General features: G+C 38.7%; 1 protein-coding gene across 1 annotated transcript in view; it reads right to left on the bottom strand.

The window, feature by feature from the left end:
• The window catches only part of Micu2 (mitochondrial calcium uptake 2), a 116,944-nt gene extending 104,836 nt beyond the window's left edge, over nucleotides 1-12,108 (bottom strand). The window contains exon 1 of the mRNA XM_004639363.2: nucleotides 11,860-12,108. Coding sequence (XP_004639420.1) covers nucleotides 11,860-12,069 — 210 coding nt within the window. The 5' untranslated portion in view covers nucleotides 12,070-12,108. The remainder of the gene's footprint in view (nucleotides 1-11,859) is intronic.
• Between the last annotated feature and the right edge of the window lie 1,542 nt (nucleotides 12,109-13,650).

The following is a 13,650-nucleotide window of genomic DNA, read 5'->3' as shown; positions in this document are numbered from 1 at the left end:
TGGGAAAATACCCAGAAGGGCAATAGCTGGGTCAAACAGGACCTCTAATCCTAGTTTTCTGAGGAATCTCCACAATGATTTCTAGAGTGGTTTCACCATTCTGTGCTCCCACCAACAGCGGAGAAGGGTTTATTTTTCCTCTCATTTGATATTGCAACATTTGATATTGGTTGATTTCTGATGATAGCTTTTCTTTCTGGGGTGAGATGGAATCTCAGTGTTTTAATTTGAAGCTTTTGAATGACCAATGATATTGAAAAATTTTTCATATAGTTATTTGCCATTTGTATTTCTTCATTTGAGAAATGTATATGCATCTCAGATGCCCAATTTTGGGCTGAGTCTTTGAACTATTGGAATCTGATTTTTAAAAAATTCTTTATATATTCTAGATAGAAGTCATTTGACAGAGGGACATTTGGCTAAATTTTTTCCCTAGTTGGTGGGCTTTCTTTTCACTATTAGCAATTTTTTTTCAAAGTGCAAAAGCTTTTTAATAAGATAATATCCAGTTGTTGATTCTTTTAAATATTTCTCATGCAGTTTGGTTTTTGTTCACAAACTCTGCCTACCCCTTTGTCTTCAAGATTTTTACCTACTTTCTTTTCCAGTAGATTTAGTGTTTCTGTTTTAATATTGAGATATCTGATCCATTTTCACCTTAGTTTAGTGCATGATAGTAGACATGAGTCTAGTTTTATACTTTGGAGTGTGGAAAGCCAGTTTTTCCAGCACCATTTATTAAAGAGGTTATCTTTCTTCCTGTGAACATGTTTGCCACCTTTGTAAAAGATAAGGTGGCTGAGTGTGTTTGTAGTTGTGTCTGCATCTTCTAATCTGTTCCACTGATCCTCAGGTCTGTTTTTGTATTGCCAGTACTATGCTGATTTTATCACAGTGGCTTTGTAATATAATTTCAAGTCAGGAATTGTGATGCCTCCTGCTTTGCTTTTTGTTGTTGTTGTTGTTGTCCAGGAATGCCTATGTTATTCTAGGTCTCTTCTGGCTCCAGATGAATTTAAGGAATGTTTCCTCTAGATCTGTTTGGTATCATAATGGTATGTTGATCAGGATTGCATTAAATCTGTGTATCAATTTTGGGAGTATGGCCATCAGAATTGTAATTTAAAGACAAAAGTTATAGTAGTAAATAAGTCAAGCTTGGATCACAAGTAAAATATGACTAGCTTTAATGAGTTTTTGGAAAACCAAGTTTCTAAAACATACTACTGATTATACTCTTTCTGTTGCAATGGTATTGTGGTTAAGTTTTCCCAGTTCTTCGAGATTATTGTTTTGTAGGCTGCCACTAACACTTAGAACATCTGAGAGTGAGAACTACTAGAAGAGGTCCCTCATACATACTTCCACACATGTAAGACACTGGATCAATTATCACCCTAACATTAGATGACCCTTCAGAACATGCATTCTATTTGTAGGGTGCCCACTGAAGTCACATACAAAGGAGTTCCTCACTACCACCTTGCTATGCCTTGACCTGGACTATGATCCTGGAGCAAATTCCAAGCTTCCAAAAACCCCCACAGCTATGTGTTTGCAGACAAGCAGAAAAGCCTGGCTAGGGACCTGTCTGATTTAAGCTGGTTTTTACCTGGGCAATTATGACCAATTAAACTAAAAAAAGACTGTTGTCTTTAAAATACTCAATAGTAAGATTTAATCTCTTGCCATTTACACTGTACACATAAAAGTATAGAAACCAACCAATTTATGGCTCATTATTATGTATATAATCTTCTACTTTTGAATACGAAATTATACTGCTGAGCTATCTCGGGCCCAGAGAATAAGAAAAATGACATGACATCCCAAACAATAGGTTTACTAAGTCATTCGTATTTTGCCTTGGAATATCTAGAACAATTTATAGAAAAATCTTGGTGGATAATACATAAAGCACACAATATATATGGCAATGATTAAGACTTTATAAGTCCTTATTTCTTAAACAGAAATAAAAAAAAGAAATCACATCCTTTGTAGATCATATGTCCATAGAACTTTGGTATCAATGAAAATTTTCTATATAGAAGTAACTGTACTAAAACAATTCATTAAATATTACTTTCATACTCAAATTACACTGACATGAAAACATTTTAACAACAACCTTATTTATGGAAAGTAGGTTACTAAGGAAATGTGTTTACCAAATATTTTTATACTGTAACTTTTAAACTGATGTACTGCTATTATTAGTGCTTTAGGATGTTTATGTACTGTTCTATTAACACTCCAAAGTTTACTGTAACATAACTTATTTTTATGTAACATCTACTAAAATATATGGTTATAGAATAACAGTAAATAGTAATAACTTTTTACTTGGGTTCAGCTCAACAAATATTATGGCAGAAGGAAAGATTAAAATATTTGGCTTTTGTGTTACACTTCACTTTTTTTCCCCCCTTGACTCCTTAGTAAAGGGCCTCCAGAGATTTACAGTAGGATATATTAAGTGCTGTCCTATTCAAGAAAGAAAAGACAGCTTCTCATTCATTTAGAACAAATAGCAATGCCAAAAGCACAAATTACACCTAATTATAGGGCATAACTTTGTTATCTTTCTGTTCATAATCTAGCCATTTGTGCACTTTGATTTTTGACTTCCATTTGGGTTTATTAACATCAAAGCTTTGTCATCACTTACTGTTTCCACAGACATTTTTACCTGAGGCAATAAAGAAAAAGAAAAAACCCTTTGCATTCTTGCTTTACTCCAAGAAAACTTGAGTCTTCATTGAGCTTACAGTGTTCAAGCTTATTAAACTTCTGCATTTGTTAAGTTTATCTCCTTTAGAATAACAGTTTTAAGTGGACTATCATTAAACCCAATACACTGAACAGAAATAGGCAGAAAAATGCAGTAACTTCCAGTTTTACCCACTGTTAATATCATGATGTCTTTTCCACAAAAATTATGACTATGAATATAGATAGCCTGAAATAAATGAAAGCAATACTAACTTAATTTTATAAACTGTTTAGGGCTCTCACAGCAAATTAAAAGCTCTGTCTTATCAGTTTTAAAATACAATATTCACTGATGCCATGGAAAAAGAGTTTTACATCAGTAAAATTTGCAAATTCAGTGCCTGCCTGGCAAGTACAAGATCCTAAGTTTGATCCCTGGTACCACCAAAAAAAAAAAAAAAGCTAATTCATTTCCAAAGTGATTTTATTTCTAGTTGACTAAACATGATGGTCCTTGCTTTTATTTAAAATTTGTGACCATCTCTTGGACTGGCCTTGTACTCACTTTTATAGCCCCCAGGCAGGTCTCCATTTCACAGTGACCATTCTGTCTCAATCTCCCAAAGACTGGGAGTACAGGCATGCAACACCATGCATGGAACCAAGAAAAGGGCCCACCCAGGGGACTGGCTTATGCCTCTGAGCTATCTCCCCAGCCCCTGACTTTCTTTTTTGATTTAGTCAATGAAGGCAGATTTAGAGCAGCACAGTTGGGAAAAAGCTTTCTCCTAATAGGTGGACATCGAACTAATTTATCAAGTAATACATTATCAAATTCAGCATTTGTAATAGAGTATAATAGATTTCTGTAATAGAATTAACCATAGAAATTATCATATGAAAATTAATCTGAACATGTTAGTTTCATGATATGAAACAGTAGTAGAAATTTGGTATTCTGCTATGTGTTTTTCCTTGACAAAAGCCTCAAATCCAACTTCCAGTCAGGTTATAAATAAGTAAAATATGAAAGACAACACTTTAAGATATCTTATCACTCAGAAAGACCTCAACTATTAATTACTGATTCTCAGATTACCTTAGTTTATCTACCATGATTTGACCACACTGCCAAAATGGCACCTTTTCCTGATGCCTCTCGGCCCATTCCGTTTTATCTTGAGAACTGGGGAAATCTCTCAAATTTACGGAAACCCTGCTGCTGTCACCTTTCTTTGAGTTACTCCTGTGCCCACGATTTCCCTTCCTTAAGCAGGTACATTTTTCAAACAATGAAAATATCTCAACTGACATGAAGAAAATGTGACTGAGTTCTTGGAGCCTCAGGTAATGAAAAGTTATGCCTGTGGGCTGGCCAAAACAACCTTGAACAAGACCAAACAAATCTTTCTTTTTTATTTATCTTGGGTATTTTATCATAGTGACAGAAAGTTACCAGTTGGGTTCATTGGTATATGGCTATAATCCTGGCTGCGGAGGAGGCTGAAACAGGAGAATCACAAGTTCAAGGTCAGCCTGGGTAACTTAACAACTCTCTCTAAAAGATAAAATTTTAAAAGAGCTGGGAATTTAGGTCAGTGACAGAGCCCTTGCCTAGCAGGCAGGAACCATGGGTTCAACCTCCAGTATTTAAAAAAAATTAATTAAAAATGCACAATTAAAATTAAAATACTTTAAAATAGTCTAAGCTTCAATTTCTATACTCATTTATCTGGAGTTTAGTTGCAGTACTGCAGATTAAGCCCAGGAAATGGTTTTTTGTTTTCATTTTGAAGAGAAAAAACACTGATACAGAATTTTTAAACATAGTAGATTAAAAATGGTTAGTATATTGGGGCCGGCCAAATAGCTCAGTGGATTAAAGCACTTGCAAGCAGGCACAGGGGCCAGGGGTTCAATCCCTGGGCCTGTTGTGCCGGCCCCACCCCCCCAGCCCCCAGGGAGCACTGTGACTGTGATTGAGATTGGGTGTGGTGGTGTGCACCTGTAATCCCAGCTCTTAAGAGGCGGATCACTACAGAGTCTGATCTAGTAGTGTGACCCTGAACACCCTGCAGACCTTTCCCTAAAATACAAAACAAACAAACAAACAAACCCCAGCATTGTTACCTTTAAAGTAGTTGCTCAGATTATAAGATATAGGCATGAAAAATTGATTGAACAACATAAGCACAAACTGTTATTTTCAATGAGCAGAAATTAGTAGTATAATTATGTTAGCTATCTTGCGTATATATGTATTTTTTCTTTTGCCTTCCTTCTTTTGTCCTTTTTCCCATCCCAGGTGTTATTGCTCTTGAGCAGTTTCTGGCCCTTTTACAATATCTATTGTACATTTTGGATATTCACTGTTTTTATTTTTTTGCACTTGGGACACAGCATGTTTACACATGTGAGTCTGATTTATTTCACTACGAGTATGGTCTCAAGGTGCATCCATTTCCTTATAAAAGCTTTGAGTTTATCCTTCTTTATAGCTGAGTAGTACTCCTTAGCCTATCCAGTCCTTGACTGATGAAGCCCAGGAAATGCTGAGCTACGCTCCTATTGCTTTTTATTTCATTTTTGAGATAGGGTCTTGCTTAATTGTCCAAACTGGCCTTGCACTTATGAGCCTCCTGCCTGAGCCTCCATAGTAGATGGGATTACAGGTGTGTGCTATGCATATTAGGGCATTTTATAACAAGTAAAGATAAACAATGCCAGGCAAAATCGGGGGGGGGGGGTCCTATTTTTTCAAACCATGCAAATGTTTCTCCAACCAATACTTAATGAGTACTTCCTAAGGTTCTAAGTTTGTTAGGGAGTAAATAAGAAAGCTTTACCTTCTTGTTTTTAAAATTTCAATGATAATAATTATAGAAACACAAAGGCCAAGCTGGATCATACCAAGCATCCATCTATTCTCAGATATATACAATCCAACTGTCAACATTTTTACTTTGTAGCCTCTGTTAACTTATAACAGTAACTGGGGGGTTTCCCTGTCCCAGCAACCAGGTGAAATTCCCATGAACTCTTATCAATGTATTATCTTTACCTCCTCACCCTCTCTTTATTCTTCTTTGTGATACTAAAAAGGGTTTTTGTAAACTGTTCCCCTTTGCCAGCTGTAACAACTTTAGCCTCTGTCAACAGAAGGCACTGAAGTGACAATGCAAAACATCAAAGAGCTGAAGCCCAAAGATTCTCCCCAACCAGACCAGCCAGTCCCACTTCCAGGACCTCCCAGTTGGTAAATGGTGGCTCTGGTTGCATGTTCAGGATGATACTCTACCCACAGGGGTGGGTGCTTCCACACAGCTCTAGTAAGTGGCTTCCATGCTAGCTCCAGTGGGGCCTGTAAGCCACCATACATAACCATCCCACCTGGCAGTGGCTTAGGAACTGCTCTGAGGAGCAGCAGCATCAGGAGGTAAGTCTGAGCTCAGCCTGGGCAACTTGGTGAGGCCCTGTCTCAAAAGAGAAAAGGACTGGGTTTGTAGCTCAATGTGAAGGCTCTGGGTTCAATCCTCAACACTGGGGAAAGTGGGGGGGGAGACACAATTAGCCATATATATATATATATATATATATATATATATATATATGCTTTTAATACAGGACCTACAGGGTCTCACTACATAGATTGGACTCATAGTGATTCTCCTGTTTACAGCCTCCCAAGAGCTGTGATTGCATGTGCCACCATGCCCAGTCTCAATTGCTGCCTCAGCCTGCCCTGGGGGTGGGGTCGGTATGGCACGCTGGGGATCAAATCCTGGCTGCTATGCTCTGCCTAAGCAGGTGCTTTGGTCTGCTGAGCTATCTGGCTGGCCCAATGGGCCATAATCTTAATCAATGTTTAACTTTATATTGAGAAACAGGTGAATGTGATCTTTCTTTAAATTTTTGAGAAAACAGTATAACTATTACTAAAATTGATTTCATCAATTTACACATTCAATAAATATTCACTGTACCTATTATGTATCAGAAATAGTAGGCCTTAGAAATTAGCAGAAAAGGCAATGGTCTCTTATTTACTTAGGCTTTCTACTGGAAGTATGACAAGACATATCCCTATGGTTCTAAGTTCAATATATTTAGTAAAAGGTGAAAGATTTATATGATCTGATGTGAAACCAGAGTATAAGTTCAACATATTTAGGACAATAAGTAACTTAGCTGATTCTAATCACTGCCATATACTAGCTATCCAATATTTCTCTAAATGCTTATTAAATTAAAGATAGGCAAGGCCATTTTATTAAATAGTGCAGTTCATTTGTTCATTCTTATTTATTCACATTTATTATGTTCCATCATGTGACAGCAATTATTCTAGGCACCAGAATTATAGATAGGCCAGTGGGGCATGATAGTGAATACCTACAATCCTAGCACTGGTACAGGCAGGAGGATGGCAGTGAGTTTGAAGTCAACCTGGGCTACAAAATCAGTATGAGCACAGCCTGAACTAGAGAGATCCTGTCTCAAAAAACCAAAACCAACCAAACAAACCAATCAAACCAATCAACAGGCCAGTCACTAGAGGACGAAGACAAAATAAACAAGTAGATAAAATAATTTCAGAGTGCTAAGAGCTATGAAAGAAAAATCCAATTAAGCTAAAAGAGCAAAATTTTTTTAGCATTTATATAAATGTAAACAAAGTTATCAAAGAGAATTGAAATCCAATGAACTTACATAAATATGAAATTCTGACTTATTTACAAAACGATCACATTATAAAGCAAGTAATACAAAATAATTTTACTTTTTAAATAGCAATGGACAATTTTTCACTGAAAAGCACACAAAACCTGTCACGAAGTCATAGAAATTTATGGTATCTGAAATTACATATGAAAAAAATGCAAGAAAATGGGGACTAAGTAAAGTATTCAAGAAATTAAAAAGTTAAGAATAAATTGTTGCAGTTGTCAATATAATGTATATTGCATTTTACTTTGTTTTCATCTATTTTTCCAAGTTTTGGATCCTACTACTACATGATTAACATATAATACCAATGGTTCAGGGAAGCTTTACTTTTACTTTCTGGTAGTGGAAACTGAACTCAGGACCTTGTGCTTTCCAGGCAGGTGCTGTGCCACTGAGCTATATCCTCAGCCAAACTTTACGTTTAGTTTGATCTTATAAACTGTTGAGGGATTAATCATTTGGAGGCTTGCTTGTTTCCATCAGGTTTGGTCTACCAATTTACTATTTATAGCTTATAAGAACAAAACACAGTAGCCATGACACTTTTGACCCTGTAACATTCTAGCTCTTTACTCCTTTCTACACTGAAATAACTTTTTATTACATTTCTTAATATATAAAAGTTTACTAAGAATGAAGTTATCTTTTATAGCAGAACAGATTGAATTATAGAATAATATTCTTTATCTCATCCCTTCTATCATTTCTGATCTGATTTGATGTGATCATGTCTGAAATACAATAATACTGTAATGGGACTGAAATTAAAGGGTTTTCAAATATTCCCATGTGCTTTGGAAGCAATTTATTCAGAAGTAAGTGACATGCTGTTGAGTTTTAAAGAAAGTTTTACTAAAAATTTCTTTTGTAATCATTCAACGTTACTGGAACAGCACAATTACAACTCAAATGCCTCACAAATTGATCTTTTAACTGTTTTTTTCAATTAAGCTTTCCTGAGTTATTTCAAAAGCTCTATAACTCCAGTTTTCAATTCATTTTTTTTCCTAAATTTTGATACTCTTTCTAAAGATCTGAGTCAAAGTTGTAGTATATATACTTTTTAATGCATCACATGACATGATATGGTGGCATAATTAATAATAGTTTTGAAGATGTGATATTTTCAGATACCTAAACTATCTGACATATTAAGGACAAAGTCAATTACTGTAATACCATAGTATCTTTGGTGCTTGCAGGACAATGCAACAAAATGTAATCTTTTTCTAAGTTCACAGACCCTTGTATTTTATGCCTGGAGGGACAGGAGGTGGTTTGGGAAGCTTCAGAACTCATGCAAAGCCTCTCTCCTGTCCTTAGGATGAAAATTCTTATCTATCTATCTATCTATCTATCTCCCCCCCACCCCCCAACCGGGGATTGAACTCAGGCCTTTGCGCTTGCCAGGCAGGCGCTTATTCTACTGAGCCATTTCCCCGGCCCCTATCATACGGTTTTAAAGTACCTTAATGATCTGACTTGCAGTCACCACTCACGCCCATTTTTGCTGCTCACATTCTGCTGAGTTAAACTCTCCCAGACCGCTGAAAATGGTCCACCATCCTTCAGGTGACCATTTCCTATCTTTTCCTCAGGAAGCCAAGACTGAGGTGCTGTGTGAGCGCATCCTAAGGCCCCCAGCACTTAAACTGCTTTCAACTGTCCTTGCCTGTGACACTGAACACAGAAGCTGCAATCCCCATTCTGTACACACAGCCTGGTACACTGTACGGTTACAGTTACTGACCCTACAATAATTGACCCTAGGATTACAGTAATTGTATAGAAGAAAAGAAAGGAGATTCTGACTGATCTGCATTTCAGGATGGGAAAGTCCATCCTCAATTCCTGATTGACCCTCACAAAGGCAAGCTGTTGAGTACAATGACAACCAGGAGAGTATAAACTTCATTTATATAAATTCACCATTTGTCCTGGAAGGTACACTTAACATGATGATAGCAAAAGAAAGACATTTCCACATAATTATAGGTACACAGGTGATACAAAGTTAGACAACTATAATCACATTAATGCAAAAATGAATTGAGATGCAAGATTATTAATCACAAACCAAAATTCTAGTTACCCATCTCAGAAATTTTCCACTATGTGCACATCCCACAGAGGATAGAGACCTTCCTAGGGAAATACAGCAAAATCAAGGCTAGTTTTTAAGCTATAGCTACATGAAATACCCTGGTATTTAGCTACTGTTGCTGTAAGAAATGTGGTAGTAAAAGGAATGATGTCTCAGTTACTTCTCTCTCGTTTCTGAGCCAAAATGCCTGACACCCAAAATTAAGGAAGGAAAGGTTTATTTAGGTCACAGTTTCTGGAGGCTTCAGTTCATAATCAGTGGGCTCCAAGGCAGTGGCACATGGCAGAGGACAGCAGTTCATGGCAGCAGAAAACAGTAAAACTGCAAGCGCCAAAAGGGCAGGAGCAGTGGCAGTGGCAGCAGCAAAGGCAGAGGTAAGCTTCTCTCCATTTCTTATATTGCATTCAGGCTATCTGTGGGTGTACACTCACACCCATAATCCCAGCAGCATTTACACCCCCATAATCCCAGCACTGGATCATGAATTAATCACAAACTCTAGAAACTGTCCCATGACTGTATGAGGCTTTTAGGGGACAACTAGACACAAACCATAACAGAAGACAACCACTAATTGGTTCAACAACAGATCAAGCAAATGTGTCAAACAACCTGATAAATAACTGATAACTAAAAACTGGTACCTGTACTACAAAGTTACAAAGGCTGAAAGTTATAACGTTGCAAGGGAAGGAGACTGACAGTGGGGGGGGGGAATCTAAAATACAAAAGTCTGATGCTTTTATCATCAAGTGGGAAGTTGGAATAAAACGAGAAATGAAGTTAAATGTCTATAAATTGGTAAGGGTGCAGGGAAATGGACATAACTCTTACTCTGGGGAAAATGACTGAGTCCCTTTGGTTGGGAGATATTCGAGTAGTGACAGATACTTCAGACTGTGAATAGCGGCTTTGAATGACAAAGTAGAAAAATGGAGGACTGACTGGGGATGTAGCTCAGCAGTAGAGCACTTGCCTTCGATGTGTGGTCAGAGGTCAGTTGCCAGGACCAAGAAAAATGGTACATTTTATTTTAGACAGAATAAGGCACTGATTTTTTTTTTGTAATTTTTTTAAGGTATTTAATACAGGATCTACACCGATCAGATTCATAGTGATCTTCCTGTTGTCAGTCTCTCAAGAGCTGGGATTATAGGTGCCCGCCACCATGCCCAGTCTCAATCACCTTCTCAGTGCTCCCCAGGGCAGGGCTGGAACAAGGCAGTGATGATTCCTGAAGAGGGTATCCTTATGCAGTTAAAATGATAATGTGGGAAAAGATTAAACAGACGGTTCTAAATAGTATAAATTAAGGGGTGTTGAAAATGGAAGCAGAGAAAACAATGATGAATCACAAAATGAACAGCCTGACAGGATATCAACTAAGAAAAATGCTATGAAACACTACTGGCATGTAGTAAGAAATGGTGGGGATAGGGCAAAGTTATTGTATGTAATATCTATGTACCATTTTAATACAAACAAAAATAACTTTTGATAATACTTGCTTGATTTTAATTACAGAGCTTGCTTTGCTTTTTGTTGTACTGAATGCTGTGTTTTGCACTAGAAAGGCCAAATATAAATTTAAAAAAGCTTAAATTCCAGAAAATTCACAAACACTATAATATCTTGTAATATTTTTATAGTATTCTTTTATAGTATTTAATGTAGTATATTTTATAGTACTCTATCAAGTGTAGTATTTTTTATAGTATTCTTTCAAACAAATTTCCAAATGTTTTACACAGCATGTTATTTAGAAAATTTGACTTTTACATTTAACAGTGTTTTTAGGAGAAAGGTTGTTTGCTCAGCACTTGTGGTCTACCACTACAGTGTAAATCATGTAATAACATTCCTCCAAACTGATAATTAAATCTAGTAACTATCAAGTGGTTGCTATGGTTGATTCTTATGACTGAAAACTTACGAAGAAAATTCCATCATGCCATACAAATGCTACGGTAAAACTCTTAGTTATAAAGGTTAAGGGATGCACGGGTAAATATGCACATCACCTGCACATCAGGACGTCACTGTGTTGAAAAATGGTGAATTAAGAGCCTTGAGTTCCTACGCCCACACTCGCCACGGCCGTGTTCACGGGGCGGGTCTGCAGCCCGCTAGCTTCAGCCTCCGCCGGATTCTCCCTCGGGCGGCGAGTCCCGCGGCCGGCCCTATCAGGACGGCCCACAAGGAACCCGACCCACCGCCCGGGACCTACTCGGCTGCGCACCCCTCCCCGCCGAGAGGCATTCGAGGAGGGCGGAGCCTGGGCGGGCTCGCCGAAAGGGCCGGTCGCGTACCTGTACGGAGGCAGCGAGGCTGCCTTCGCGTGCCGCGACGTTCACGCGGGCGTGCTGCCAGGCCGCTCCTGCCCCTGCCAGGGCCACGCCGGCGACTGCAGCTGCCAAGGGGCCTGGGCTCGGCATGGCCCGTCGGCTGGCCGCAAGTCCGCGCCGCAGTCTCGCGCCCCAAGCCACCAGCCGGGCGCCCGGCCCCCCAGCCGCCGCCATCTTCGCGGAAGTGCTGGAGCGCAGCGTTCCGCCCCTTCTCCCCTCCCAAGGTTTGAGAGCGCCGGAGCAGCCCAGCTCTCGCGAGACATGGTGGACTCCGCCTGGCCTTCGTGGCTTGGCTGAGGTGCTCGCACCTCAGCGCGGGGGCAGAGCTCTAGGCGAGTGGGAGTGGGTGAGGTGGAACAGTGTAAGCCGAGCGCAAACTGGTCTCCCTGGTGCGCGCCGGCCTGGCTAGTGCGCCTGTTACTAGGACGCCCTCACTGCATGTGTGGACCAGTCGAGAGGGAAGGGAATGAGGCCCAAGGTTAGATGATAAAGTGAGCCCGGGATGTCCCATTCCGTGGTCTGATTTTAGGACAGGTTTGTTTGTAGATCTCGAAGTTAGCAGTGATTATTTGCCCGAGAGCCTTGGCGCCTCTGATTCATTCAGAAGTTGTGTCGTCCTTTGTCTAGGGGAATCCGGTGTTTAGTGGGGCTACGGGAGCTGCGTTGAAGACCCTAGATCTGCGCTGCTGGAGAGAAGTGTGCGATTGTGTTTGTCGGGGTGGTCTTACCACCGCAGCCCCGCAGGGGTTGGGTTGTGGCACTGAAAAAGTCTACGCCTTTACATTGCCGTATTTGCTGTAAACGAAAGTCTAATTTATTAACAAACTTTTTGTCCTTTACATAACTGTGTATCTCTTCATAAACCATTTTAGGTAACATCAATCTGGTAAACTCTTGTTTTACAAAAATGTGTGTGTTCTCCTTATACCTCTTTTGCAGCTAGTAAAATTTTAAAATTAATTAATAAAATAAATTTATTCTTCTTGTTCCTGGGACGGGTTATATGTAATGCCCAGGACTTTTTTTCTTTTCTTTTCTTTTTCTTTCTTTCTTTCTTTCTTTCTTTCTTTCTTTCTTTCTTTCTTTCTTTTTTTTCTTCTTTCTTTTTTTGTAACAGGGTAAGGTTCTGGGACTGGGCTTGCTTTATGATCCTTGTGCCTCAGTCTACCATCTGTTCTCTTTTACTCTTCCTCCGTTTTTTTTCCGTTGCCTCTCCTCCCTCCCTGTTCCTTCAAATTTGAACATTTTCTTCAAATTTTCCCAGATCTATTACACATTTTGGACCTTATTTACCCTTTCAATTTACCACACCAGAGAAACAATGTGATATTTAAATGTGTGTCTGATTTATTTCACTTAAAAGTATGGTCTCAAGGCGCCGCCTTTAGCTAGAAATACCTCAAGTGTATCCTTTATGGCAGAGTACTATTCCATTATATAAAAACCCTATATCTTCTTTATCCATCCCTCTGTTGATGAGCATTTGGGCTGTGTCCAAGATTTACTTATTAAAAACTATACTGCTAGAAGCATGAATGTGTATAAATCACTGTGGTATGATTCTTCTAGTTTTTTTGGAAAGATATCCAAAAGGGGAATAGTAGAGTCAAATGGAGCCTCTAGCTTTATTTTTTGAGGAATCCACGCACTATTTCCACAGTATTGTTCCAGTCTTTATCTCCAGTGACAGTGTATCAGTTGATTTCTTGATAATAGCTATTCTCTCTGAAGTGAGATGTAGTCTTACACCAGTCA

Source organism: Octodon degus, unplaced genomic scaffold (assembly GCF_000260255.1).
Source record: "Octodon degus isolate 3935 unplaced genomic scaffold, OctDeg1.0 scaffold00111, whole genome shotgun sequence".
NCBI classification, from domain to species: Eukaryota; Metazoa; Chordata; class Mammalia; order Rodentia; family Octodontidae; genus Octodon; species Octodon degus.
This window is presented reverse-complemented; position numbering and strand designations above follow the sequence as displayed.